General features: G+C 37.6%; 5 protein-coding genes and 1 long non-coding RNA gene across 7 annotated transcripts; 4 read left to right on the top strand and 2 right to left on the bottom strand.

Moving 5' to 3' along the window:
- The first annotated feature begins 12351 nt into the window (after nucleotides 1-12351).
- On the top strand, nucleotides 12352-13531 carry LOC108610011 (uncharacterized). Its single transcript, XM_018001832.2, has 3 exons — nucleotides 12352-12557; nucleotides 12613-12837; nucleotides 12930-13531. Exons 1-3 carry the CDS (start codon nucleotides 12478-12480, stop codon nucleotides 13432-13434), a joined length of 810 nt encoding a protein of 269 aa, XP_017857321.1. The 5' UTR covers nucleotides 12352-12477; the 3' UTR covers nucleotides 13435-13531.
- Nucleotides 13532-14981: 1450 nt separating this feature from the next.
- On the bottom strand, nucleotides 14982-16386 carry Daao2 (D-amino acid oxidase 2). The gene is made up of 4 exons (XM_018001829.2): nucleotides 16132-16386; nucleotides 15856-16068; nucleotides 15503-15799; nucleotides 14982-15440 (listed from the first exon to the last, which is right to left on the bottom strand). Exons 1-4 carry the CDS (start codon nucleotides 16332-16334, stop codon nucleotides 15128-15130), a joined length of 1026 nt encoding a protein of 341 aa, XP_017857318.1. The 5' UTR covers nucleotides 16335-16386; the 3' UTR covers nucleotides 14982-15127.
- A 70-nt stretch (nucleotides 16387-16456) lies between these two features.
- On the top strand, nucleotides 16457-17262 carry LOC108610032 (uncharacterized). The gene is made up of 2 exons (XR_016269540.1): nucleotides 16457-16993; nucleotides 17073-17262. It is a non-coding gene; the product is annotated as an uncharacterized LOC108610032 (long non-coding RNA).
- A 736-nt stretch (nucleotides 17263-17998) lies between these two features.
- LOC108610034 (uncharacterized) lies at nucleotides 17999-21115 on the top strand. 2 transcript variants are annotated; one of them, XM_089466197.1, is made up of 4 exons: nucleotides 18933-19150; nucleotides 19230-19454; nucleotides 19515-20827; nucleotides 20895-21115. In XM_089466197.1, the coding sequence occupies exons 1-2, from the start codon at nucleotides 19084-19086 to the stop codon at nucleotides 19340-19342; spliced, it is 180 nt and encodes a 59-aa protein (XP_089322323.1). In that variant the 5' UTR covers nucleotides 18933-19083; the 3' UTR covers nucleotides 19343-19454; nucleotides 19515-20827; nucleotides 20895-21115. The 2 variants fall into 2 exon arrangements, 1 of the variants encoding a protein (XP_089322323.1); XR_016269539.1 differs by lacking the exons at nucleotides 19515-20827; nucleotides 20895-21115 and adding an exon at nucleotides 17999-18158 and having other exon boundaries at nucleotides 18661-19150; nucleotides 19230-19390.
- A 369-nt stretch (nucleotides 21116-21484) lies between these two features.
- On the top strand, nucleotides 21485-22475 carry LOC108610031 (uncharacterized). Its single transcript, XM_018001852.2, has 2 exons — nucleotides 21485-21869; nucleotides 22002-22475. Exons 1-2 carry the CDS (start codon nucleotides 21650-21652, stop codon nucleotides 22010-22012), a joined length of 231 nt encoding a protein of 76 aa, XP_017857341.1. The 5' UTR covers nucleotides 21485-21649; the 3' UTR covers nucleotides 22013-22475.
- Nucleotides 22476-22857: 382 nt separating this feature from the next.
- Nucleotides 22858-24139, bottom strand: LOC108610010 (uncharacterized). The gene is made up of 3 exons (XM_018001831.2): nucleotides 23856-24139; nucleotides 23637-23797; nucleotides 22858-23565 (listed from the first exon to the last, which is right to left on the bottom strand). The coding sequence occupies exons 1-3, from the start codon at nucleotides 24112-24114 to the stop codon at nucleotides 23116-23118; spliced, it is 870 nt and encodes a 289-aa protein (XP_017857320.1). The 5' UTR covers nucleotides 24115-24139; the 3' UTR covers nucleotides 22858-23115.
- Between the last annotated feature and the right edge of the window lie 112 nt (nucleotides 24140-24251).

Raw genomic sequence — 24251 nt, 5'->3', positions numbered from 1 at the left:
CTATTATATTATTCACCTTGAAGATATATTTATTCTATATATCGTTTTGCCTATGAATATAAATTATTAGAGAACATAATTAATATTACAGACTTCCTCAAAGTACGAAAACGCAAAAACTTCGCTTGGAAAAATCATGAATTCAGCAATTTGATAAATCGAGTGATTTTCATAGAATATTATATCACTCAGTCGGCTTGATGAGACGAAAACTAGAGTCGAAGGCGTTGCGTGGGTGTGTCGTCACTTTGCAGTTTGATTTGTTTCAATTGACGGAGAAATGTATCGAGGCGAACATAACCTCAACCGGGGGCAGCATTGCAGCACTGAGTGGTGCGCTGAGTGGTGCAGTTTATGGCGGTTGCGTGACTGCTGGCCATCTGGCACAGCGATCACTCAGCCGCAATGACGCTGCAATCTTACAGTTGGCAAAGTGTAAATTGTGGAAATGGAAAGTTAGGTTCCGATCGAGAGCCGATGATGTTGACCAATTAATTGTCATTAAGCGTATTTGAAGATTTTTAATTAAAGCAAAATCTTCGGCTTAATTTAAATTGATCGCCATCATCATCAGACCCGGTCCGACCCCCGCGCCTCTACTGCCCACAGCGCGCCGCAATCATGAAAGTAAGGACAGTTCTCCACCAAAACGAGGCTGCCGGCTGGCCGAGTGTGGGTGCCATTGAACGTCAATACGAGTTGATGAGGCCGGCATTGAAACCAAAGTTTCGAAATTCCATAAAACGAGATGTGCTTGAGAGTTATGATATTTCAGAAATTGGAGTACATTTTAATTATATTTTATATATATGTAAAAGGGGGAAAAATACGAATTCTATACTTTAAAATGTACATATTCCATTTTGTAAAAATATTTTTGCCCTTGACTTATTTGTAAATTAAGGACAATTTTTTTTTTACAGTATAATACAAATTTTGAATTAATTTTTGGCATATACTAAAAAAAAGTCAAATCAAACGAAAAAAAATAATTTAATAGAGAATATTTCCAATTTCCATATTTTAAAGAATATATCATGTAAAAGTGCATGGGTATTTTGAGAAAATGCTTGCGGGAAGAATCTATTGTGCTTAACAATTTAATAGCAGCTATATACATGATGTTTCTTTTTTGTAAATATATAGAAACTTTTCTATATTTTGCTTTTCTTTTTTAGTTCTACTAGTTAATACGGAAATCATTATGAGAGTACGCCAATGACTCCTTTGTACCAACGCTCTCTTTTACTTCTGTTACATCCAATGCTTTGATTCAAGCGCCTAAAAAGCATTCATTATGCATTGACTAACAATGAAAAAACAATCACTACCTGAGTTAAAAATACTCTAAATCCAAAGCATTGCCTCTCAAAATCTCATATTGCAAAGCTTTAAGGCATCCGATCATATATTGATACATACTAAGAAAAGCTTTGCGTGGTCTGATTGAGCTGTTACCTCTCTTGTAAAAGCTTTGAGGGATTCTGCCGCTACTTCGCTTGCAAGCAATGAGAGTAGTAAGCTTAAACAGCAGTGTGGATTAAGCTTTCTCTCTTCAGTTTGCATATGTATGTATTTATACACATGTATATATTTATATTTATTTATATTGAAGGCTTCACTCAAGCCTGAGCTCAGCTACTCAATTTTATTTATTTATAATTTTTATTTCTATAACTTATTTTGTGTGCTTGGCACTTAATCATAATTCTCATTAAGTGGACTTTCAATTGTTTTGCTTCGGCTGCTGGAATTGAAATCAGCTTTCACAGTTTTGACATAGAAGGCGGCACCCGAGTGGAGGAAGGGCAATAGGCAGCAGCAGCAGCAGCAGCAGCAGCAGCAACTGAATTTAAGTGACTCGTAAGCTCCATCAACCAGTTGAGCAGCCCATTTATTTATTCATTTGCTTCAATTCGGTTTCTTTTTCGGCAATTTCGTGGGTAATTTTAATGTGCGCCTTTTTGATTGGCGGCGCATTTCATGTTCGGGCGTATTTTAGCTTCATTCATGGGGCTCGTCTCATATTAAAATTTTTATTTTGCTGCAGCTAATTTAGTGCGCAATTAGGAAGGCCTTTTGTGTGGTGTTCCGTGCCGCGCACTGAACTTTTGCCCTGCCCTCCCCCTCGATACGAAACGAAAGTAACTGCTCCGCATTCAGATATGATGATAAAAAATAAACAATCACCCGCGTCAGGCTATGCAGATAACGAGGGTCCCACCCAATCCAAAAAAAAAGAGCTCCAATAACTGCCTGCCATATATGTATGTATGTGTGTATAACCAGTTCAGAGTCCATGACAAAATTTGTCACCTGACGACGCGCTGCGTCGCTTCGACTCGCCCATTTGCGTAATGCCTTCAATTGATTTTGGTTCTTTTTATCGGGCCATGATGGCATTTTACTTAACTTTTTGTATTTTGGATTTTATTTTCCGTTTTGTTTTTTTTTATCTGCGCTTGTTGGTAGTTGTTAAGTGGCATGTGAGCATAAAACCATAAATGAAATCTTTTAACAAATCGTTTGGTAGGCAAACTATTCAGCTGCTCGCACAGTTCACAAAATTATATGGCAGGATATGGCTATATGGTATCAAAGATAAATACTCTGAGTTCTTACTGAAATTTAGGTATATAGCATAGCGTATATATAGATTATATCAGCAATATTTGAAATGGAATATTTTCAAAGATTTAGTTGCAGCACGCAAAGATACTATAATGACTTTTCGGAGTTATCTGCTGGCCAAAAGCTTTTCGCCTACTATCTAGAAATTTTCAGTTCTTTTTCAAGTATAGATAGCTTTTGCCAATGTAATATTTTGCCTAATTAACTAAGCTGGATGAAATTATTAGCTATAGTAACAAATTTGAAGTACCTAAAGTTTGCAATATTATTATACTAGTTGATGAAGAGATAACTTATATTCAGAATCAATCAACATACACATATAATCCATCTAGAGATTGACTAAAAAACATTGTTAAACATTCATGATAAAGAAATTTATATATAATATATTTCATGGATGATTAACAAGCATTTATAATCAATTATTCCGAAATGAATTTAGATTAAAGAGCAGCTCAATGTAATTCTGTAACTTGAAACAAACAAATCATCATATATAACTAATGAAAGCATTCCAAAAAGTGAAATTAGTCTTTAAGCAGGCGATTGACCGTAAAAGCCTCTTAAATAAAGTTTGATATTTATGCCTTGAGTTGGTTGGCATGTGTTGACTGAGGACATGCATAATGCATGCGCAGCAGAGTTACGATTTTTACGGTAATTATTCATGCCAATAGCAGCAGCAACAACAGCAACGGCAACAATAACAACAACATCAAGTGCTAACTCAATAGGTAAACCAACACGAAATGCAAACAAACAAACAAACAGAGCACAGCCGGAAGGACTCGACGAAGGACTGAGGCCAAGTGAATCCCGTTTGCATACGAAGTGACGCTCGAGTGAGCAGCACTTAAGGACGAGCGGCTGGCAAGGACATGGCTCTGACATGTGGCTATGTGGACGAAGCCATTACTTAATTATGATAACAGCCTGCCCTGGTGTGGTCTGGTCTGGTCAGGCCTCACTTCTTTTTCTTTTTTTTTTTTTTGGCTAAAATAGATAGACGGGTTGAGTGAATGAAAGGGTTAAGGAGCGCGCGAGTGGCCGTAAAAATTGCGCCACACCCAGCCTGGCCGTGAGTTGAGCACACGCCGCTAATAAAATAATAAATATCCTGACTGCCTAACCAGAAGCCGGGCTACATGCGGACCGCCCGTCGACACGCGCTGCGCCAGCGAAAATTGTCGAAATGAAAACAATTTCATCAGCCCGGAGCCATGGCCATGGATAGATTGAGGCACATAAAGCTCGAAAGAGTTTCACTCCAATTGCCATATTTTATGCCATCGCCTCGCGCCGCACTTTTTGTCAATTGAAAGGCAATTTTCATAAAACACACGTGCTCTCTGCTCTGCTCTGCTCTGCTCTGCTCAGCTCCGTCAGCCACAAAAATGTATATTTTCACCATTTTGTTGCACTCACGTACGGATTGTCACCGGTGCGACCATATTCGCAATACCTGTTTGGGCCACGACTCCTGCTGCTGCTGCTGCTGCTGTTGTTTTTAGCCATTGCCATTGGCCCCAGCGGAGCTATTGCAAATGCGACCAAAGCACGTTCTGCCAAACCCTAATGACAGGCAAATAAATTTCATAGAAAATATATTTCGAAAAATTGATCTGACGTGTCACGCGAGCTCCAGCCAGCCAACAAGCCAGAAAGCCAGCATCCATTGGCCATGTCTGTGGTGGCCTGGTAGTTCTGGTCAACCGCATCGACCACCGCAGCAGTCAGACAAACATACTCAGATCCTAGCTCCAATATACAGATACAAAATACAAAATACAACATACAAGATACAAGATACTCAATAGTTGGATATTTGTCTCCGCATTCGTTTTGCTATTTGCTATTTGAAATTCATATGGCACCCGTATCGAGTTACTAAAAGGATTGCTATTCATTTAGCATTTCTATAAGTTTATCGGATAGATATATACGAATTGGATATCCTCTTTGAGATGCAATGATTGCATTTTAGCAAGTCTTTATTATAATTTGTAATAATTTGATCAACTTTTTTTAATTTTACTTTTATTATATTTAATTTGGATAATTGTATATGAAAATAAATTTGAACTTTTTAGTCAATTTAAAGTAAACTATAGACAAATAATAATTTTAAAATTATAGATAATACAAATATACAAATATTTTTATATATATTTGCATATTTATGTACACAAATATTCCCATTTATATTGAATATTTATTTTATAAAAAATTTTTTATTTGCAATGATTTATTTTAAATATTATATTCATATATTCAAAGCATACTAAACTATACTTATAATATACATATAAATGTTTTATAATGTTCTATAGGACAAAAATTATTTGCACACAAAAATATTAAAATACATATATATATAGCTAATATAATTCCTTTAATTTTATACCTGACTTTTAATATAGTCTAACACGAGAACACCTCTGAAAAGTTAACTAGAAATTCCCTTAATAAACATTCATCATGCACTCATTCAATGCATATTCCTGACACAATAAGGAGTTCATACGAATTTTGAGCTGAAAGAAATTCCAAATATAGACCAAAAACTTTGAGATAAATTTCCCTGCAGACAATGAAATTTGATTGCACCCATAAAGGGTTTTGTCAGTGCGGAAATAGAATTTTGCTTAAATTCCGCTAAATTGTCTTGGAAATGTTCGCGTTTTGTGTGGCCAAAGGAGAGCGATAAGCAATAAGCAATGAGCTTTTTTATTGCCCATCTGAGGCATATTTTATTGTTCATCGATGGAGAAGCCGCATCATTGAATGTCAAATGCGATTCAGCTAAAGACAAACACAGAATATACAGGCACAGGTACAAGCGAGACAAAGATGCGACGGCAGCAGAGGTAAAAGTATTGCGGCTTTTTGGCTTAACGGGCAGACCATTTGCTTTTGGCCACAGATCCACATCTACGGCCGTATCCACAGCCGCATCCGCATTCGAGCCATTCCCCGGAGGCACTCGAGAGCGACATAATGAATTACCTTTATTGACAACTTAATGTTTATAGGTGTGTCGTGCTGTCGTCTTCGCCTGCGCCAGGTGGTTGACTACCTGGGCTAAGCACCGTTAATGGCAGCCGTATAGGCTGTTGATGCGCCCCACTTGCTGTCCCCAAACAATTTGGCAGCGCGTCTCGAATAATTTAGTGTGCAGCCTTCGACTCCAATTGAAATCAACCAGCTCAACGATCCACCTGCATTATTAATGTCCTGCGGCAATCAATTGGCGTTGACATTGAGGGGGGCGTGGCCTCTCGAAGCTCGTGCTCGAGTTCTCGCTCAATGCCAGCACACGCGATGCCGTCAACTGCTCTATCGGAGACGCTATAGACGCTTCTTCTTTATTTTTTTCTTTTTGGCGTTTTTTGATTAATTGAAAATGAGCTTCTAATTAGCAGTTGAGTACATTGAATAGACGTCATGACAGGGCTTTGTTTAGGACTTTCCTTTTAGAGATTATTCTATTAGCGAATCATAAAGTTTGTAGAGTGGGAGATATACCATATAATGAATGCTAATAGAATATACACTTCTCATAAAGCTATATATCAATTATTTACATAATCCAATCAAAAATAATCTAACGAAATTCCATGAGGTTCTGTATGAGAATCTTAAGAATCTAGAAGTGTTGTATGTGTATATCAAGTCGGGTTTTTACATACCATTATCTAAATGCACATTATTTAGATAAGCTAAGATCGAAAAAATTACAAATGAGTTTCTTACAATGAATCCTTATAAGAATGGATACTATGTCTGGCAGACTGACTACGCACTACAGCCCTTATTTACAGAATAGAGACATAAAGATAATTTTAGAAACTTTCTTAGAGTCAGGTTAACTAAGAGCAATTGTTATACACATGTACATGTATGTCTAAAGGTAGGTGTATGTGACAAATGAATTTTTCTTATTCAACACTCATCATATTAAACTTTTTCCAGCTTTATATATAATTTTTAGGTCAATAAACTCAAATATAAATAATAATAATAAACTAAAACAAATATAATTTTTGTATATCGAACTCTCTATATCTTATTATAATAATAAAGGTAAAATAAATATTACCATATAAATACATATTTTACAAAATTTACTATATTTAAATAAATATTACCATATAAATATATATATTAAGAATTTTACGATTTTCAACAAATCTATATTTTTTGTTCTTATTGTAACATAATTCATAACTGATTGTAAATCCCTTTTTGTTCCAGTAATTTCATAGACACAGTTCATAAAAGTTCTATTTCCATACATTGCAGAGCCAAAGTTAAACGATTTGAGGCCAGAAGCACACCCAGAGCACAGCTAGCGACTTTTCCTTTATAGATAGATAAACGTATAAAAATAAAGACTTTGAGTGAAAGGCAATTGAAGCGTTAAACTGAACGCATTTACAACTTTCTTTTTTCTTGTTTCGTCGGAAATTTGTGGCGGGAAATTGCAAAGCGACAGCTTCGGGCACTTTCTTGAGACTTTAGCCAAAGTTCACATCAAAGACGCTGGCAAGCAACCTTTTTGGGGGTGGCACACGAAGGGGGTGTGGCCAGCTGCTGGGCGGAGTCAAATGCTATGTGCAGCAGATTGTTCTGGTTGTACCTGATATATATACATATCTATATAGACAGACATATATCTATATATATACATATACATCTTAGCTGTGTCTATACATATATGTATATACAGTTGTATCAAAGCTAAAGCGCATTTAATTAATTAACCCTTTGCGTGCTCAGCGGTTACGCTTCGTGTCCTTCCAGCTCAGCTCAGTTTCAAGCGCCTGTTTGTGCAGCGTGAACAAAACATTTTGCATACTTTTAGGCAGCGCAGTGAGCGGCAGTGTGTGTGTGTGTGTGTGTGTGTGAAAGGATTTGCTGTGCTGGGCGCGGCGCTGTCTTGGAGCTGTCTGGGGGCGCGGCCTTTGGCCTGGCAAATGCGCCAAATCACGTTTGCTCCACAAATATTGAGGTATTCTGCTTTGGCGCGTGCCTGTCCGTCCGTCCGCCCGTCCGTCCGTCTCTTCGTCCCACGCACAAATTAGCATGTCCACTCATAATTGTCCTTTCGTGAAGAGATGACCCGCTGAGATAACTGTCCATAGTTGTAACTGATTTGCGCTTCGTCTGCTTCGCCTGCTCAGCGCCTTTTCTAGTTGCTTTCAGCATTTGATTTGCCATTTCGTTTTTATGCGACCATCGCGTGCTGCTAATGAGCGTAGCTCTTTGTCTACTTTTTATTATCTCTGCTATCTACTCACGGCTATTGATTCGATATGAGGTCCAAATGTCAAAGCCTTTCTAAATGTCAAAGACTTACTAAATGTCACGCAAATATAATTATTGGGATCATAAACACGTTTTTGAGAGCTAAGGGATTTTATTTTCCTTACTACATAATAATAATATTCATATATACACATTATGGTTTTTAAAATTCAATCTATATTCATAGCATTCAAGGCAGCTATTTAAACATATATCTATATATGTATATCCAGTTAACATATATCTATATATCAAGTCTCTAGTACTATAAGTAGTGAACACTATACAAGTATTCAAGTGCAAAGAGAAAATCCCTAGTTAATTCCAAATTATCGCTCTGAACAGAAAGCAATAATAATTCTGTTGAACAAAAGTGAAAATAGTAGTAACTCTATATACTATCAATGTATATGGTATATAATATATGGTATATAATAGTAATATATAGATATGGATAGTATCATATAAAATCATAATTTAATATGCAATGAGCTCACATATGATAATTAAGTTGTAAACATCATTAGTATTCCAGACATTTGCACTGAGTTGAAATCAACAATAGTTGAACGCATACAAGTTATTAAAATATTATAGCATTATCATTATAATACCTAATGTGAGCCTACATATGATTATGGGGCTATAAACAGCAGCCGCATTCTCTCTAGTAGAGCACAAACTCAAGCTTCAAGGGCTTTCGCATTGTTTCTGTTCAGCTATATCATTCGTTTTTATGTGCGGAAATGTTTCACTTTTCTATAATTGCCTGGGCTTGCCGCAATAACGCTAAATGTGAATGTGCATTAAAAAATGCAAATGACACAGGGAGAAAGAGAAGGGAGCGAGAGGGAGGAGAGGGGGAGAGTAGGACGTGAGGTCGAATGGCATAATTAAGTGAGTATACAAGCGATAACAATCAAATGAAATAGGTGTAAATTTAATTTGTCTAATGTCTCAATTTGAATATATATGTGTGCATGTATATGTGAGTGGAGAGAGAGAGAGAGAGAGAGTGGAAATGCAAAGGTATGTTAATAATAATGGATAAATCGCACCCATGTCCATGCCAGAAATCCACCCCAGACGCCGAGTGGGAGTCGAGCCGAGTCGAGTCGGAATACGCATTAAAATTCGAAAATTGAAACACGTCTTGCTCACCTTTTGGTTGGGGTGGCGCTCTCTGGGATGCTGCACAAGTTCGAAATTTTAAAATTCCAAACACTTTGGGTGTCATTTACAGGGCAACAACCAATTGGCAAATGGATCTTGGGCTAACTGAATTTGGGCCATGTCAAAGTCAGGCGCCATTCGAGGCATTTTTAAATGTTTCCAACCAACAACCAGCTGCCCCTTCGGACCGGCCACATGCTATGTGGCATATCAGAACGTCAATTGGATATTTAAATACAGGCGACACTTTTAATGGCAAAGTGTCAAGCGGGACTTGGGAATGATGGGGGGAGAAGCAGGCACGGAAACGGCAGCTAGGGCGTTACGATGATTTCAGCATATTCCGAACACGTATCGGACGCGTCTCGTGCCTGTTGATAAATTGAATATTGAAAAGAAATAATTCAATTTTGACACTTGCTATGGCCATGACACCGAAGGAAAGAGAGAGAGAGAGAGAGAGAGAGAGGGAAGAGAGGAAATAGGGAAGGAAAGAGTGAGAGGGTTTCTTAAGGAATTCAATATATTTGAACTTTAGACTGAAGCATCATTTCTTAGAGGCATTATCTCATTCGATTCGACTCTTGGCTTGGCCATGAAACAAAGAGGGAGCGAGAGAGAGAGAGAGAGAGAAAGAGAGAGAGAGAGAGATGGTGAGAGAGAGAGAGAGGGAGAATGGCAGTTTAGAAATAGATCTGCTAACAACATGCATATATATATTGAAAGACAGAGAGTGAGAGAGATAGAGAAAGGGAGAAGGAGAGAATACGTTAGACTGACTTTCTTTCCTTTATTTTCTTAGTTAACTTAATGCTATAAATATAAAAATAATAATAATAATAATAATAATAATAATAATAAATATGTTTTTTTTTTTTAATTTTATAGAAATCCACCAAAATGATTATTTTCTTTCAAAACAACAACAATTAAATATTGTTGAATTTTTTGGCGAGCTATTTAATACAACGTATTAGAGGCTCTCGCGTCAGCAGTTTATGATGTGGCATAAAAACGTCTCATTTGGGACTCATTTAATCCGCCAAATTGTTTACACGCGCCACATTTCACCTGGCCCATCTTACAAATCCCGCACCATAACCAAATGCAAAGCCCAACCCTAACCCAATCGCAGTCGAAACAACCCGCAGTTGGTGAAACAATCGCGAATTTTGGAATTCATTCGAAAATCGTTTAACGGTCGTTGGCTGTTTTTCAGCGACACCTGCGCATTCCCAATGCCACCAAAAAAGATGGCCAGCCACCCACCTCTCACCAGCCCCCACCCACGCATGACTTGCAGCTCGACGTGGTTTTATTTAAAATCGAAAATGCGGAAACACAAAACGCGAAATGAAATGCAAAACGGGAAGCGTTTCTTGATTGTGGCCGCGGCACATGTAGCTCATCTGCCTGGACCTCCGACTGGGATGTGGGATGTGGCTGTGGATGAGGGCGTGGACGTGCTCATGGAAATGGATGCACTTGCCGCCAGCCGCAAGGTGTATGCAGCTGTATCTGTGTGTGTGTGTGTGTGTGTGTTTGTGTGTGTCGCATCACAAACAAATAAACAAAGGGTTCAACAAAAGCAGCGGCCCAAAGTAATTCAAAACAAGCAAGTTATTGAAATGTTTGAGCGTTTGAACTGGCAAAGGAACTCGGATTAACCACATCCATTTATCCAACCACTCAACCACCCAGCCATCCACCCATTTAGCCATCCATCTATGCAGTCCTTGTTATCCTTTCCAGCAGCACAAGTAGCCTCATTGTTTGTTTATTCACTCCTAAACGCGGAATAATCCGCGTATTAAAGAGCATTTAAGAGACTAGATACTTGGCTAACAGAAAGCGGGTAAAAGTACAGCTGAATATTTCATTTACTCTCGATGGAGTATTTTCGCACGAGAAAGTGAAGGAATAACAGTGTGAAAAGGGAATGAAAACTGAATAAATTTCAATACTAATAAATAATTTCTATTACAGTCCGATTCAAAGTATAATACATATATATTTTAGTTAATAAAAATTATATAAAATAAAATTTAAGCACTAGAATTTTTATATTTTATAGATGACTTATTATATTATATAAAAATATATTAACCTATATTAACAAAAAATATAAATCAAAATTTTTTGTTTGTTTATTTATATCCCAATGAAACAGTTAAAAATTTAAGAGTAATAAAACAAAAGATTATGATATTATTTTAGTTGATACTTTTGTGCATTTAAATATTATATTTATCTTCTTTCAATAGTAAAATAATTTTAACTTTAACATTCGACTAACTCTGTTAAATATTTGCAAAGTTTTGTAGTAGACTTTCGGGCTGTACGATTAAAGATTACTTATATGGAAATCCAGGAAACTGAAATGAAAATCAGACTCTCAGTATACTCTGTTATTTTCAAAATATTATAATAATTATATAGCATATTTTAGATAACAAATAAAGATCATTCTAAATAAATATATAATATAAATAAATTCCCATTATGAATCAAATAACTAAAGTAAAGCCCGCTGCTGCTAAAAACTGATCTCTCTAGTCTAATCTTATAGGATCCCATTGGAGTGCTCCAAATACCCATTTTAAGTGATAATCGCGCCTATAAAAACAAATTAAACTTCCATTTTGATGTCTCGTTCAGGGACTTTGCCAGGACATGCCAGACAACTCCTTGAGCCCCATTTGCCTGGCGTGAGCTACTGTGTGGCTCTGTGGCTCTGCTGTGGCGTGTGGGTTGAGTGGAGCGAACTTCCGCTTCGGCTAAATGAAGTTAGCTTGTTGCGACTTATGCAAAAGTTTTCAATTGCCTTTTATTATTGTTGTTTTCCTTTTATTTTATTGCTGCTGCTGCTGACTCGACTCGCGCTGAAGTGAAATGCAAATTTATTCAAAATGTGAAGCAGCCAGAAGTTCGCACCGCTGTCAGAAAGTTGTCTGGATTAAGGTCTATGGCCATAATTAAATACACACTTTTTCCCATTTATATTTGCATTCCACTGAATAATTGCCTTTAATTTCGCTGCTAATTTGCCTTGTCTTTAAGTCAAACACATTCGAAAGTTTTAACCTCAAATTAAAGAGAAGAGCGGCGCCAGAAATTAACTGGAGTTGATGATATATGTATATAGATAAAATTTACTATAAGTATAAAATTAAGATAAAATGAATTAAAGAAAATATAAACCAAAATAATAAATCCAAGTCTGCTGCGAAAAAAAAAAATGGATTTCTTAATATATTTATATTTGAAATGTCAACATTTGTTGCTTCACAGTTGTAAAATTTCTTTCTTTTTAAGCGAAATTTCATGTTGAACTTAAATTAAAAGTAAGAAGTAAGGAATACCATGGGTGATGTGCGTCCGTTGCAATACGATATCAAATGGGACACGTGGAATGACATGCCCATCACAGACATTCACTTCAAGCAAGTAGAGTCTAGTTGACCAGTTGAATACACTAACCAACAGGGCTACTAACAGGAATTATGAGCTCGCCATTGAGTTCATGTGGGAGAATTCGTTTCTGCAGAGCATCGTATACGAGGGCCTGGGTCTGCACGATCTGAAGGAGATGAAGCCCATCTATCACGAGTATTGTATGCATATCTTGCGTAATGAATGCTCGGTTATGATGCTCGACGAAACGGAAACGAAGATTCTGGCAGTGGCTCTGCTCGAATGGATGACCGACGCGTGGCATTCCTGGTACATAAATAGAGAAGAGAGATATATAGAGAGAGAGAGAGAGATAAGGGTGGGGTTTTATATATATACCTAACTAATTGATCATTTTACAGGGTGTTTCTGCCCGCCTTCGTGGAGAGAGGACTCTTTCAGCGTCTGATTGAACTAAAGGAGGACCTAATGGCCGCCACCAAGAAGAGCCTACAGCTGGAGAGCTTTGATAGCCTGATGGTGCATGAGATTGGCTTCCCAGCCGACTTGTATGAGGATCAAGATTTCCAGATGTGCATCTATGATGTGTTTGGCATGGTCGCTCAGCACATGCACATGCCGCGTGTCTGCTTCATCGCCCTCACCACCAAGGATCAGTATACCGCCGAGTTGGCTGACTATATGGAAATCGGCAGATCCATCTATTCCATTTATAAGGTCGACAATAATCGGCCATTCGACTGTCTGCGTGACCTCGACGAGATGTATGCTCTGCTCTATATGTTGCCTCTGACTCCGATTCGCCATTACCTGGAGTGGCCTGGCTTCGAGGCCTTCCACGAAGCGCTCCTGGCTCAAGAGCGAAGGGAAAGGGAGGAAGAGCTAATGAGACAAAATGAGGCGTGATACAATTTCCAGCACTCGAGATCGTCAATATAGTCTTTCACTGGTCATATTTTACATAACAATTATATTTATAATAAATTATTAATATTATTACTGAGCAAATGAAAGAATTTTATTCTTAATATAATTATTTATTTATTTTATTTATTTATTTTTTTTTTTTAATAATAACTGAAAATGAGAACAACATAAATTACATTCTCAGTTATTACATTTTATTTTTTCTCTTTCCTACGCATTCACTTACTTTCTGCTTGCCTCTACATTCTTTTCTTTTCTTTCACTTTCTTTAATTTTTCCAATCTCTTCTCATCAATTTCTCTTTTCTCTTTCTTTAATCTCACTTCCCTTCAGTCTTCAGCTTTCTTGCTCTCTACTTTTCATTAATTTTCTCTTTATTTTTCTATTTCTGACCTTTTCTTTACTTCAATGTCTTGCCTTGTTTATTATTTTTTACATTCCCTCTTTCTTCTTTTTCTTCTCATTTCTTATTCTATTTTAGAATCCGATTTAATCTAAGCATTTTTATCTACATTTTTATACCCTGAACCCATTGAAAATGGGAAATCAGGGTATAATGGTTTTGTTGAAATGTATGTAACAGGCAGAAGGAGGCGTGGCAGACCCCACAAAGTATATATATTCTTGATCAGGGTGACGAGCTGAGTTGATTTGGCCCTGTCCGTCTGTCTGTCTGTCCGTCTGTCCGTCTGTCCGTCTGTCCGTCTGTCCGTCTGTCCGTATGTTTGAACGCGTCGATTTCCGAAGATATAAGAGCTAGAGACTTCAAACTTTTTGTAAAATGTTCGTAATTACAGCGCGGATATCGAGTTTATCATTAAAATTTGATAACTCATTCCGATCTTTTTTTATCGATGAAAAACCTTATCGAAAACCAGTTATAAAATTATATCTTCTACACCTTTATTGCTAGAGTCTCCAAATTTTTAATGTATGCTTATATGCAATTTATACAATTTCGGTTTTTGTTAAAATTTACTCCCCACCTCTAAATTCACCCCCTCACCCTCACTTTTGTAAAACGCGTATTTCAAATACTAGAGACTTGTGCTTTGGCAATTACATGTATATTCATGTTATAATCATAATCTGAAAGTTTCATGAAGATCGTACATCCATAACAAGTTATTAAACAATTAAATTCTCATAGTAAGCGCACACTGCAGCCCATGCGTGTTTATGCGTGGGTGCTTGTGTGTGTATGTGTTTGTGTATGTGTGTGTGTTTCTTGTGTAAGCTGAAAGACGCGAAAAATTATTGAAATAGCTAGCACTCCAAGGGTTCAGGGGATCTCGTAGTCGAGCAGTCTCGACTAGAGCTTTCTTACTTGTTCTCTATAAACTTATCTCTCACAAAATTCTGCGTATATCTGCATCGCAATCGAATCACTATATAAGAAGAAGAATTTCAATATTTATTAAAGCTAACGGAATCGATTGCTATTTCGTTCGTGTGAAATGATTTCACGTAGTAATATCAAAGAGTTCATTGAGAACAGAGAGCATCGCTGATCGCAGCGGTGATAATAAGCTTGATAAGCACGAGTTTATTGTATATTTATGAAGATGTTTATATGTAGTATGTAAGAGACTCATGCCCAAGTTGTTTTTATTATGGCAACAACTGCTTGATTTCTGCTGATAAGACCCCAGCTAGCACAGCAAGTCGATCACTACAGCTTGGCTTTGACTCTGGCAGCTAGCAACAGGTTGAGGACATCGTCCGCACAGCCCCAGCAGAGGGTGACTCCACTGCCGCCGTGTCCATAGTTATGTATGAGCAGCTTGTTGCCACGCCGCTCCGCCTCCAGGCGTAGCTGGACGCGACCCGGCCGCAGGCCAACCCAATCGAACAAATGCTCCGAGTGCTTGAGGCCTGGCAGCAGGCTGCGACAGCCGTCGATAATGAAGCGCTTATCCTTCGCACAGACATTGGTATTGTAGTCCCGCTCCTGGTGAGTGCCACCAAGCACCACAGACTCGGTGCTGTTCGAAAGGTAGTATCAACTGGATGGTATATATGCAGATCATTAAAACATCGAACTTACTTTGGTATGATGTAGTTGCCATCATCGCTTTCATCTAGGATCGCGGTGAACACCCAATTGGCCCTGACGCGGCTAACTTGGCCACGTACCGAATAGACGTCATCGTCGTTCAGCAACTGCCTGGAGCCAAGTCCGGTGCAGTTGACGATCACATCGTAGGAGGAGTCTCTGACAAAACTCTCGAGATCTGTGATTTTTCGCTGCTCAACTTGGCCGCCTCGGCGCACAAAGCGTTTCATCAGGTAAGGCAGCAGCTTGATGGGTTCCGAGGTGTAAGTAACAAAGGACATGCCGCTACTGCGGTTCGAACGTTAGACATGCGAAAGGGTCGATATGAATGGACTAACACTTACGTGAATTTGACGTCTCTGCCCTTGTTGTAAACTTCCAGCTGTTCAGCTGTTAGTTCCACAGCTCCGTAGACAATATCACGCCAGAAATCGCCAACGATCATGTTCGGATCTGAGCTGAGGCGCACGCAGGGCACCAGACAAACACCTGCCTCGCCCGCATCTTCGCTTAGCCAAATCTGCTCCAGGAATAGGTGCATATCCCTTGACCACTTGCTGTGGAAGAAACTCTTAGAATGGATATACCCACATAATACATATACATTTTGTAACACCTACTGAACTTTAGACTCATCTGTGCCGCCCAACAGAAAGGGTCCCCACAGACCCGCCGATCCGTCGCCCGTCGTATTGGGCGTGAATAGCTCCGACAATATGGTAACCTGCACATTTAGCTTCTTCTCATCCTGATAGTGCTCCAATATTTTAAGGGCACTCGCAACACCGTTCACACCCGCCCCGATAACAGCTACTCTCAGCATGATTCCGTCTGCGCAGACTACCCAAGCAATACTAAACTACGACGGCTCAGTGCAGTGCCTGTTATCAGCGAAATATTTTCACTCAAAATAATCACTTGTAATGAGCTCTACTATACGGCTCATGAAATCACCTCTTCCGCCCTGACTTTACACTGCGGCAGTTATATTTAAAAATAAAAATAAATAAATAAAAATTAATGTAAATGTTATATTTAAGCCCTGAAACCATTGAATAAAGAAATCAGGGTATAAATTTGCTTAGGTTCTAAACAAAATATTTTCTGCATTTCTTACGGCTTTTCGGGAAATGATACTAAATAAATTGTAACAGACGATGACAATTTTTTTTATATTCATTTCCTATTACAGCTCTTGTTATATTCAATTTGCTTGAACCTAATTGTCTTAGGAAAGTTCGTAAAGTAGGCCTTGAATTCTATCTATCAATGAGACTTTGGATCTACTGGGAAATGTAATTTCATTCAGTTAGTTTTCTCCGAGCCTTTCGAGCCTTTGCTTCAACTCGCTTCTAAATTAAAACAAAATTTATATTTTCCTTTAAATTTTAACCGGAATTCAAGTCAATTTCAAAATGTGCGGAGGCGGTTGCGGTTGTGGCCCATGCGGAGGCTGTGGCCCATGCGGTGGTTGTGGACCCTGTGAGTTTATTGCCATTCTCGACTTGGGGATCTAAATATGGCGTTGTGTGTAGATCGTAATGCAAACTTTCTTTTTAAGGCTGCGTCTGTCCCACGCGCTACTTGAAGAGATCAGAGGAGCATATGCCCTGTGTGTGGTGTGCACCATGCAAAGCTCATTGCTACAACACCCCACCCAAGTGCTGTTGCTAGAGGCCTAAAAGCTTTGCATCGGTACGGAGTCTCCTTTAAGGAAAATCTTATCGCTAACTACCAACTCCACTACTTATCCTATTCTTACTGTCGAAAAATAAGAGGAAATATCGTAAGTGGCAATAATACCTTATCTGTTCTGATCTAATCTGATCTGACCTTTTCTGTCTATTCAAGCCGAGCTGATGTGAGCTTAGGTTAATAGTGATTGTAAAAGTGTGAAGCTCGTCAATTTGGAAGCAGGTTGGACCTAAAAGGATGGCATAAGGCTTTTGAGCTTGAGCATGGACTATCGAATATCAGGCATTACCATATAGCATGGTAAATACTAAGCCAAACTTCTATCAACCGAGACACTTGACTCGACTCATCAAAAAGAAGGTGGCCTCATTCGTATAAGCGCATACGAATGCGACCTGATAAAAAACGAAATGTCAAGCTCATTTTAAATTGTTAAATTCAAAATCTTCAGTTTTGGAACTTTTATGAATAAAAATTCGGAATCTACAAAAAGTTTGTTCATTCTTTTCCTCTATCTCAGTCGCAGTTACGTAAAAGACCTCCCAATCAGGCGTTAGTTCTTTCTACTCATCTATCTCAAGAGTTAATTACATTTCGCATACTCACAAGGTTGCCTAAAATAGGTCCTCTGTGGCTATATCCCAGGAGTCGTTCATCTGAATCAATTCGTTTCATCTACACTGTCATGGTTGTAACTCTATTATACGATGACGCATTCAAGTTCATATATGTACTTTATATAATCCAAGTCGAACGAATTGTCTAATACCGCCTCGTTGGAACACATCTTATTTTGTTTTCTCTATACTAATGATATTTAAAAATTGTACGACAATTGATATGGTATAAAGCGGTTGGTCTATAGCTCCATTTATTCAGTTGTTTCAGTGGAGTCTCAAAATGAAATTTGTTGCTGTTCTTTTGTTCGTCTTGGGAGTTATTGATATACCAGGTAATTAATTTTTGGTTTATACTCATTCGCAAAAGTGAAATGAGTATATTATTTACTGCAATGTCCATCCGCCCGCTATTCAGGCTTTTCTTAGGTAGGTTCATGTATATTACGCGCAGGTCCAGCACGTTTCCCAAAATTGATAACTATTTCCTATTAAAAACCGTATTTTAAATCAGTTCTAAAATGATGTCTCCAAATTTGAGATATAGATTCATTTGTAATTTAATGAGTTTCGAATTTGTTATACTTTGGATACTGATCCCAGATGCTCCATTGCTTTTAACTTGTGCTTTGGCAAATAAGAATAAGCAAGGAATTATTCAAATATCAGTTTCCCAAATATCAGTTTGCCATATAAATTCGTTCCTTTTGTGAAAAGAATTTTTAAGTTCTAATTTTTTCTAAATTTTTAAATACCCTTACTAAAGATTTCTTAATTCAATTCAATTTTTCTAAATTTTTAAATACCCTTACTAAAGATTTCTAAATTCAATTTCAGATATTTGCATTGAAGACTGCGGTCCTCCACGGATATTTTTGACCTGAAATGAGAGCACCTCTAATTTATTTTTTTACTACGGGTATTTTGAAAATGATACAAAATAAATAAATAATAAAAAAATATATATATATATATTTTTTTTATTATTATTATATATTAGTTATTATTATAGTTATAATTCTTGCAACTTTTTTAGTATTATTTCCTTTTTATTTTTTAATAGCATTGAATTTTCGTAAAGTAGGCCTTGAATTCTATCTTAAAACACTTTTCAATGAGACTTTGGATCTACTGGGAAATGTAGTTTCATTCAGTTAGTTTTCTCCGAGCCTTTCGAGCCTTTGCTTCAACTCGCTTCTAAATTAAAACAAAATTTATATTTTCCTTTAAATTTTTACCGGAATTCAAGTCAATTTCAAAATGTGCGGAGGCGGTTGCGGTTGTGGCCCATGCGGAGGCTGTGGCCCATGCGGTGGTTGTGGACCCTGTGAGTTCATTGCCATTCCCGACTTGGGGATCTAGATAGGGCGTTGTGTGTAGATCGTAATGCAAACTTTCTTTTTAAGGCTGCGTCTGTCCCACGCGCTACTTGAAGAGATCAGAGGAGCATATGCCCTGTGTGTGGTGTGCACCATGCAAAGCTCATTGCTACAACACCCCACCCAAGTGCTGTTGCTAGGGGCCTAAAAGCTTTGCATTCGTACGGAGTCTCCTTTAAGGAAAATCTTATCGCTAATTACCAACTCCACTACTTATCCTATTCTTACTGTCGAAAAATAAGAGGAAATATCGTAAGTGGCAATAATACCTTATCTGTTCTGATCTGATCTGACCTTTTCTGTCTATTCAAGCCGAGCTGATGTGAGCTTAGGTTAATAGTGATTGTAAAAGTGTGAGGCTCGTCAATTTGGAAGCAGGTTGGACCTAAAAGGATGGCAGAAGGCTTTCGAGCTTGAGCATGGACTATCGAATATCAGGCATTACCATAAAGCATGGTAAATACTAAGCCAAACTTCTATCAACCAAGACACTTGACTCGACTCATCAAAAAGAAGGTGGCCTCTATTCGTATAAGCGCATACGAATGCGACCTGATCGAAAACAGAATGTCAAGCTCATTTTAAATTGTTAAATTCAAAATCTTCAGTTTTATAAACATTTCAGAACTATTATGAATAAAAATTCGGAATTTACAAAATGTTTGTTCATTCTTGTCAACCATATCCGATATGTTTACGCTTGCTGTTACGTAAAAACTTTTTTTTATCATTATTATTTTTGTTAAGTTTATTACTCCTTAGGCATGATGTAAATGGAGCTAAACTATATCTGAAGTAAATTATATAAATGACGGAAACTATCTGCCGACGTAGTGATCTTATATTGATGCGTGAATAGTATTAAAGTATTGTTTTTTTCTGAATTTGTCACTTTAATATAATCACATCATTATGATAGCCTGTAATGTTTAATAAATAAAGCATCAATTTAATTTCAATTGAAAAATTATATGCTTTTCATATAGTTATATATACAAATTTTATGCTCGTTCTATTCGTTTATTCATCGGTTTATACGCACTGTTCAACTTAAACCACACGTACTTTAAGTACTAGAGACTTGTGCTTCGGAATGTACACACATTTTAACTATATGATCATGCTCTGATAGATAGTCCGTCTACAAAAGAAATTATTCAACAAATAAATTCTCAAAATATTGCCCACACTGCAGCGCAGCCCAAGCGCAGCCGCTGCTTACTGCGCAGTTAGCAGCGCGCGTCCAGATTGATTAGAATATCAGCTTGGAGGGCCGAGCAGTCTCGACTGGGGCTTCTTACTTGTTTTGAAAGGAATGTTCGTCAAGAAGTGCAAGACTTCAGGGAGCAAAGCGCTCGGTACCATCCTCTTCTGACCGTCTCCAAGAAAATTTTCTCTAACCAAGTTACCAAGACAGTAAATGCGTCATCGGTTTTTGAACCGTGTAATATCAATTTCATTTTCTTCGCTAATCAAATTTGAAGAGTTGAAATATTTGAATCGTAGCGAACGATTGATCCATAGTCATCTACTCAGTTGTATCAGTGGAATCTTTACAATGATATTAGCGCCTGTTGCTTTTCTCTTCTTCGGATTTTTTGACCTATCCTTGGGCTCACAGTGCAGTAAGAATCCTAAAATAAGTGTGTGCAAAGATGGATATTTTATTAGTTTTATTTTATTTAAGTTTAGCTGCTTGTAATGAGAGCTTTGCGGCTATTGGGACGTGTCATATGTTCTTACATAGATGGAGTTACTTTCTTCCAGAGGACACCTGCAAATTATTTGTCTATAACGGATGTAATGGAAATAAAAATAACTTCCTTTCCCAAGACGATTGCGAGGATGCTTGCATGTAGGAGTTTTGCATAATGAAACGCCTCTATTTGCAATAAATGTATGATAGCAGATAATCTCTAATTTTCATATTTATAGCTTGACATCTCAAACTCATTTGATATTAATCTGATTCCAATATTCTCTTTGAGTTTTAGGGGAACCGTTTGAGAGCTTATAGAACTAACTTTCAGTTTTATTTAGCTTCCGTTTACTTAGGAATCGGTGCGTCTCATGCAGAAATACTACATTTGAAATAACAGAAACGCGATTATTTAAATTTCCAACAAATGATTCAGCTGCATTTTATTAGATGCCGTTTAGTTTTTAGACTATAGGAAAATGCTAGAGCCCGAGACCCTAAACAGCTTTTGATGCATCAAGTATTCCATGAATTTAAAGTCCAGTTGATTTTCAAGTTTTAAGGAACTAGGCTCTGAGACTTCCTCAAAATAGTCATTAGTTCTCTTTCGTTTGATCACTACACTTCGACTAGCTTCTAAATTAAAAAAAAAAAAAAATAGTAAAATAAAATTTTATTTGTAAAAATTTAGAAAATAAAATTTTATTTTTCCTTTCGTGAACATCTAATAAAACCAAGTTTCAGAAAAATGTGTGGCCCATGCGGAGGTTGTGGTCCTTGCGGAGGTTGCGGTCCCTGCGGCCCCTGTAATCATTGGCCATGCTGTGGCCCTCACAGCCCGCCGTGCGGGGCACCTTCACCAATCCCATGCTCGCCTGCGCCAGGCGTTTGCTGTCCGCCGTTGCCCGAAGGTGGTATTCCCGACCCCCGTGTCTGGAATTGTTGGAATACACCACCTACCTATCCATGTAAGTTGGCACTCGTTCGGTAATCGTACCAGCACCCTGTGTCTGATGTGCCTTATGCAGAGCTCGCTGCTACATCACTCTGCAAAAGTGTTCAAAAAATATTTAATACGTGATTTTCCCTGTGTCCTTCAGGTGGATTTTGATGAATCAACTTCGAGGCCCAACGCCATGAAGGAAACGTTGGAGCAGTGTGGGTGCTGTTTATCTATATATAAACAGGAAAAAGGGGCGAGCTAGCTGTATTTGTGAAACTTTTGGTTTTAAAATCATTGGAAGCAAGTTGAGTATGGAATGAAAAGTATACATAGCACCACTAAGTCAACCGATCCAACAAGACTGAACTATTCAAGGAAGACTGAGTTTGTGCATGTGGCGTCTCGAACAGAATTTCATTACCACGAAATGTATGGTAGATACTACGTCAGACTTCTATGCATCGTGGCTCGAGACTCGGTGAGGTAACAGAAGAATTGACAGAAATTTGACGAAAGCAGTCACGGCAAACAAAGTTTTTCATTGAATTTTAAATTGTGAAATTTGAAATTTGAAGTATTCATTATTAGATTTTTTGGAACTTTGGCAAATTATATTTTGGACCCTTAAAAATTAGTTCTTTTAATCTAAGGGTGTTGGGGCTTGGAACAGAATTTCCTGTTCATAGATATGATAATCAATTAATCTAATCGCATTTTATTTAAAAAATAAGAAACGCGGCTTAAATTTTAAAAGTTTAAATATTTTTCGTTATCGATAGCTTGAAAATCAATCGCACAAATTTTGTTTAGTATTTTTGTGTCAGTTCAGTATTTTCGTTCTGCTTTGATTCAAACATCTGGTCGCACTCAAAAACATCATTAATGTCGAATGACTAATGATTAATGACTAATGGTGTAATCAATTAATGCATTACCATGAAAATTTTTTGTCAGCTTATGAAACTGTAGGTGGAGACTGAAAATAAGGGAATGTATACAGCAGCAGTCAAAAATAAGTTCACAAACAACAATTTTTATTTTATGAAATGGGGAAAAAACTTCAATAATTCTAATCGAAAAGTTTTTTAAGATAGGACAATTATACATATACATATATATAAGTATAACATAAGTATAACATAGTTCTTTCAAGAATATAAAGTGGATAGTTGCTTAAAACTGATTTTTAATTCTGTACAATGTTATGCCTCATTAAAACTAAAAATAATATTTGCAGAAGTATATAAACCTATATAAAATGTGTTGCTATATTAAAAACTATTTCCCGGTCGTGCTCCTTGAAGTTTGTCCCTTGAAACTTGTTCCGTTTCCAATTCCAAAATGACATTAGTCAAAATCTTTTTCGCCTGTATCTGAAGATCCCGATCCAAGCGTCTAATGCTTTGTACAATGAAATTGCCATAATGAAACAATTCATTGGGTTCCGAATTGCTTTGCTCTGTGTTGGATGCAATGCTATTGACGTTGGTAATCGCGAGTCCACTTTCATTTAGGGCTCGTCTCTTCTTGGGAAGTGGCGATGGTTCCGAGTCGCTAGCAGGAAATGTCGTATCCGGGGAACTCTTTAAGGCCGTATTCACTAATGCCGATGGTTCAAATTCCTCCTCTTCCTTCTCTATGACAACTTGCGGGCTTTGAACGTCGTGTGCATTGAAGGAGTCTTCCGTATGAAAGCTGCTCTCATCCGCCATCTCCAATTTCTACAAAAAGCAAACCCAGGTTTCGATTTGAAGTGCCATAACAATATGTACATAAGCAGTTGCTCACTTACACCAATGTTGCCCTTCACAGAGTTGGTCAGAGCTCGCTTGGAATTGGGCCATTGCAATATGAATTCCATTTTGGATTTGTTTTTCCAATCAAGCAATGAGCTCTTCTGATGCATATACTTGTAGTACGATTTCAGGTTGTTCCATTTTCTGCACACGTCAGCTGCGAGAAAGCCATACAATTAAATTCAAATCCATTACAATTATGTCAATATACTTGCTTTGCACAACATGAACAGCTGGGCTGTATTTAATGTTTATGTCGTCCGTCAACTTTTGCCAGAAATCGTTTTTCAAGTGCCTCAACTTGTAAAGTGGATTCGCTGGATTCCACAGATATTCCGCAGCTCGGACGCTATCAATAATAAAATCTGTCATTTCATCTGTAAACAATGACTCCATTTTTGATCCGATTTCTTCGCTAATTATTCTCTGTTCCGTTTGTTGTACACAAAATTGGTTGGCGTTCAGCGTCTCCATAATTACAATAAGCAAAAAGAAGAGTGAGAAGGCCAGCTGTATTTGCATTGGTATTTATAGCGTTGGCTGGCATGGTCACACTTGTGCAGATTTGAACAATTCACTATGTTTGTGTATTAAAACAAATATATATTATA

Source organism: Drosophila arizonae, chromosome 3, assembly GCF_054131065.1.
Source record: "Drosophila arizonae isolate 15081-1271.41 chromosome 3, UAZ_ARI_1.0, whole genome shotgun sequence".
In the NCBI taxonomy this organism is placed as follows: domain Eukaryota; kingdom Metazoa; phylum Arthropoda; class Insecta; order Diptera; family Drosophilidae; genus Drosophila; species Drosophila arizonae.
This window is presented reverse-complemented; position numbering and strand designations above follow the sequence as displayed.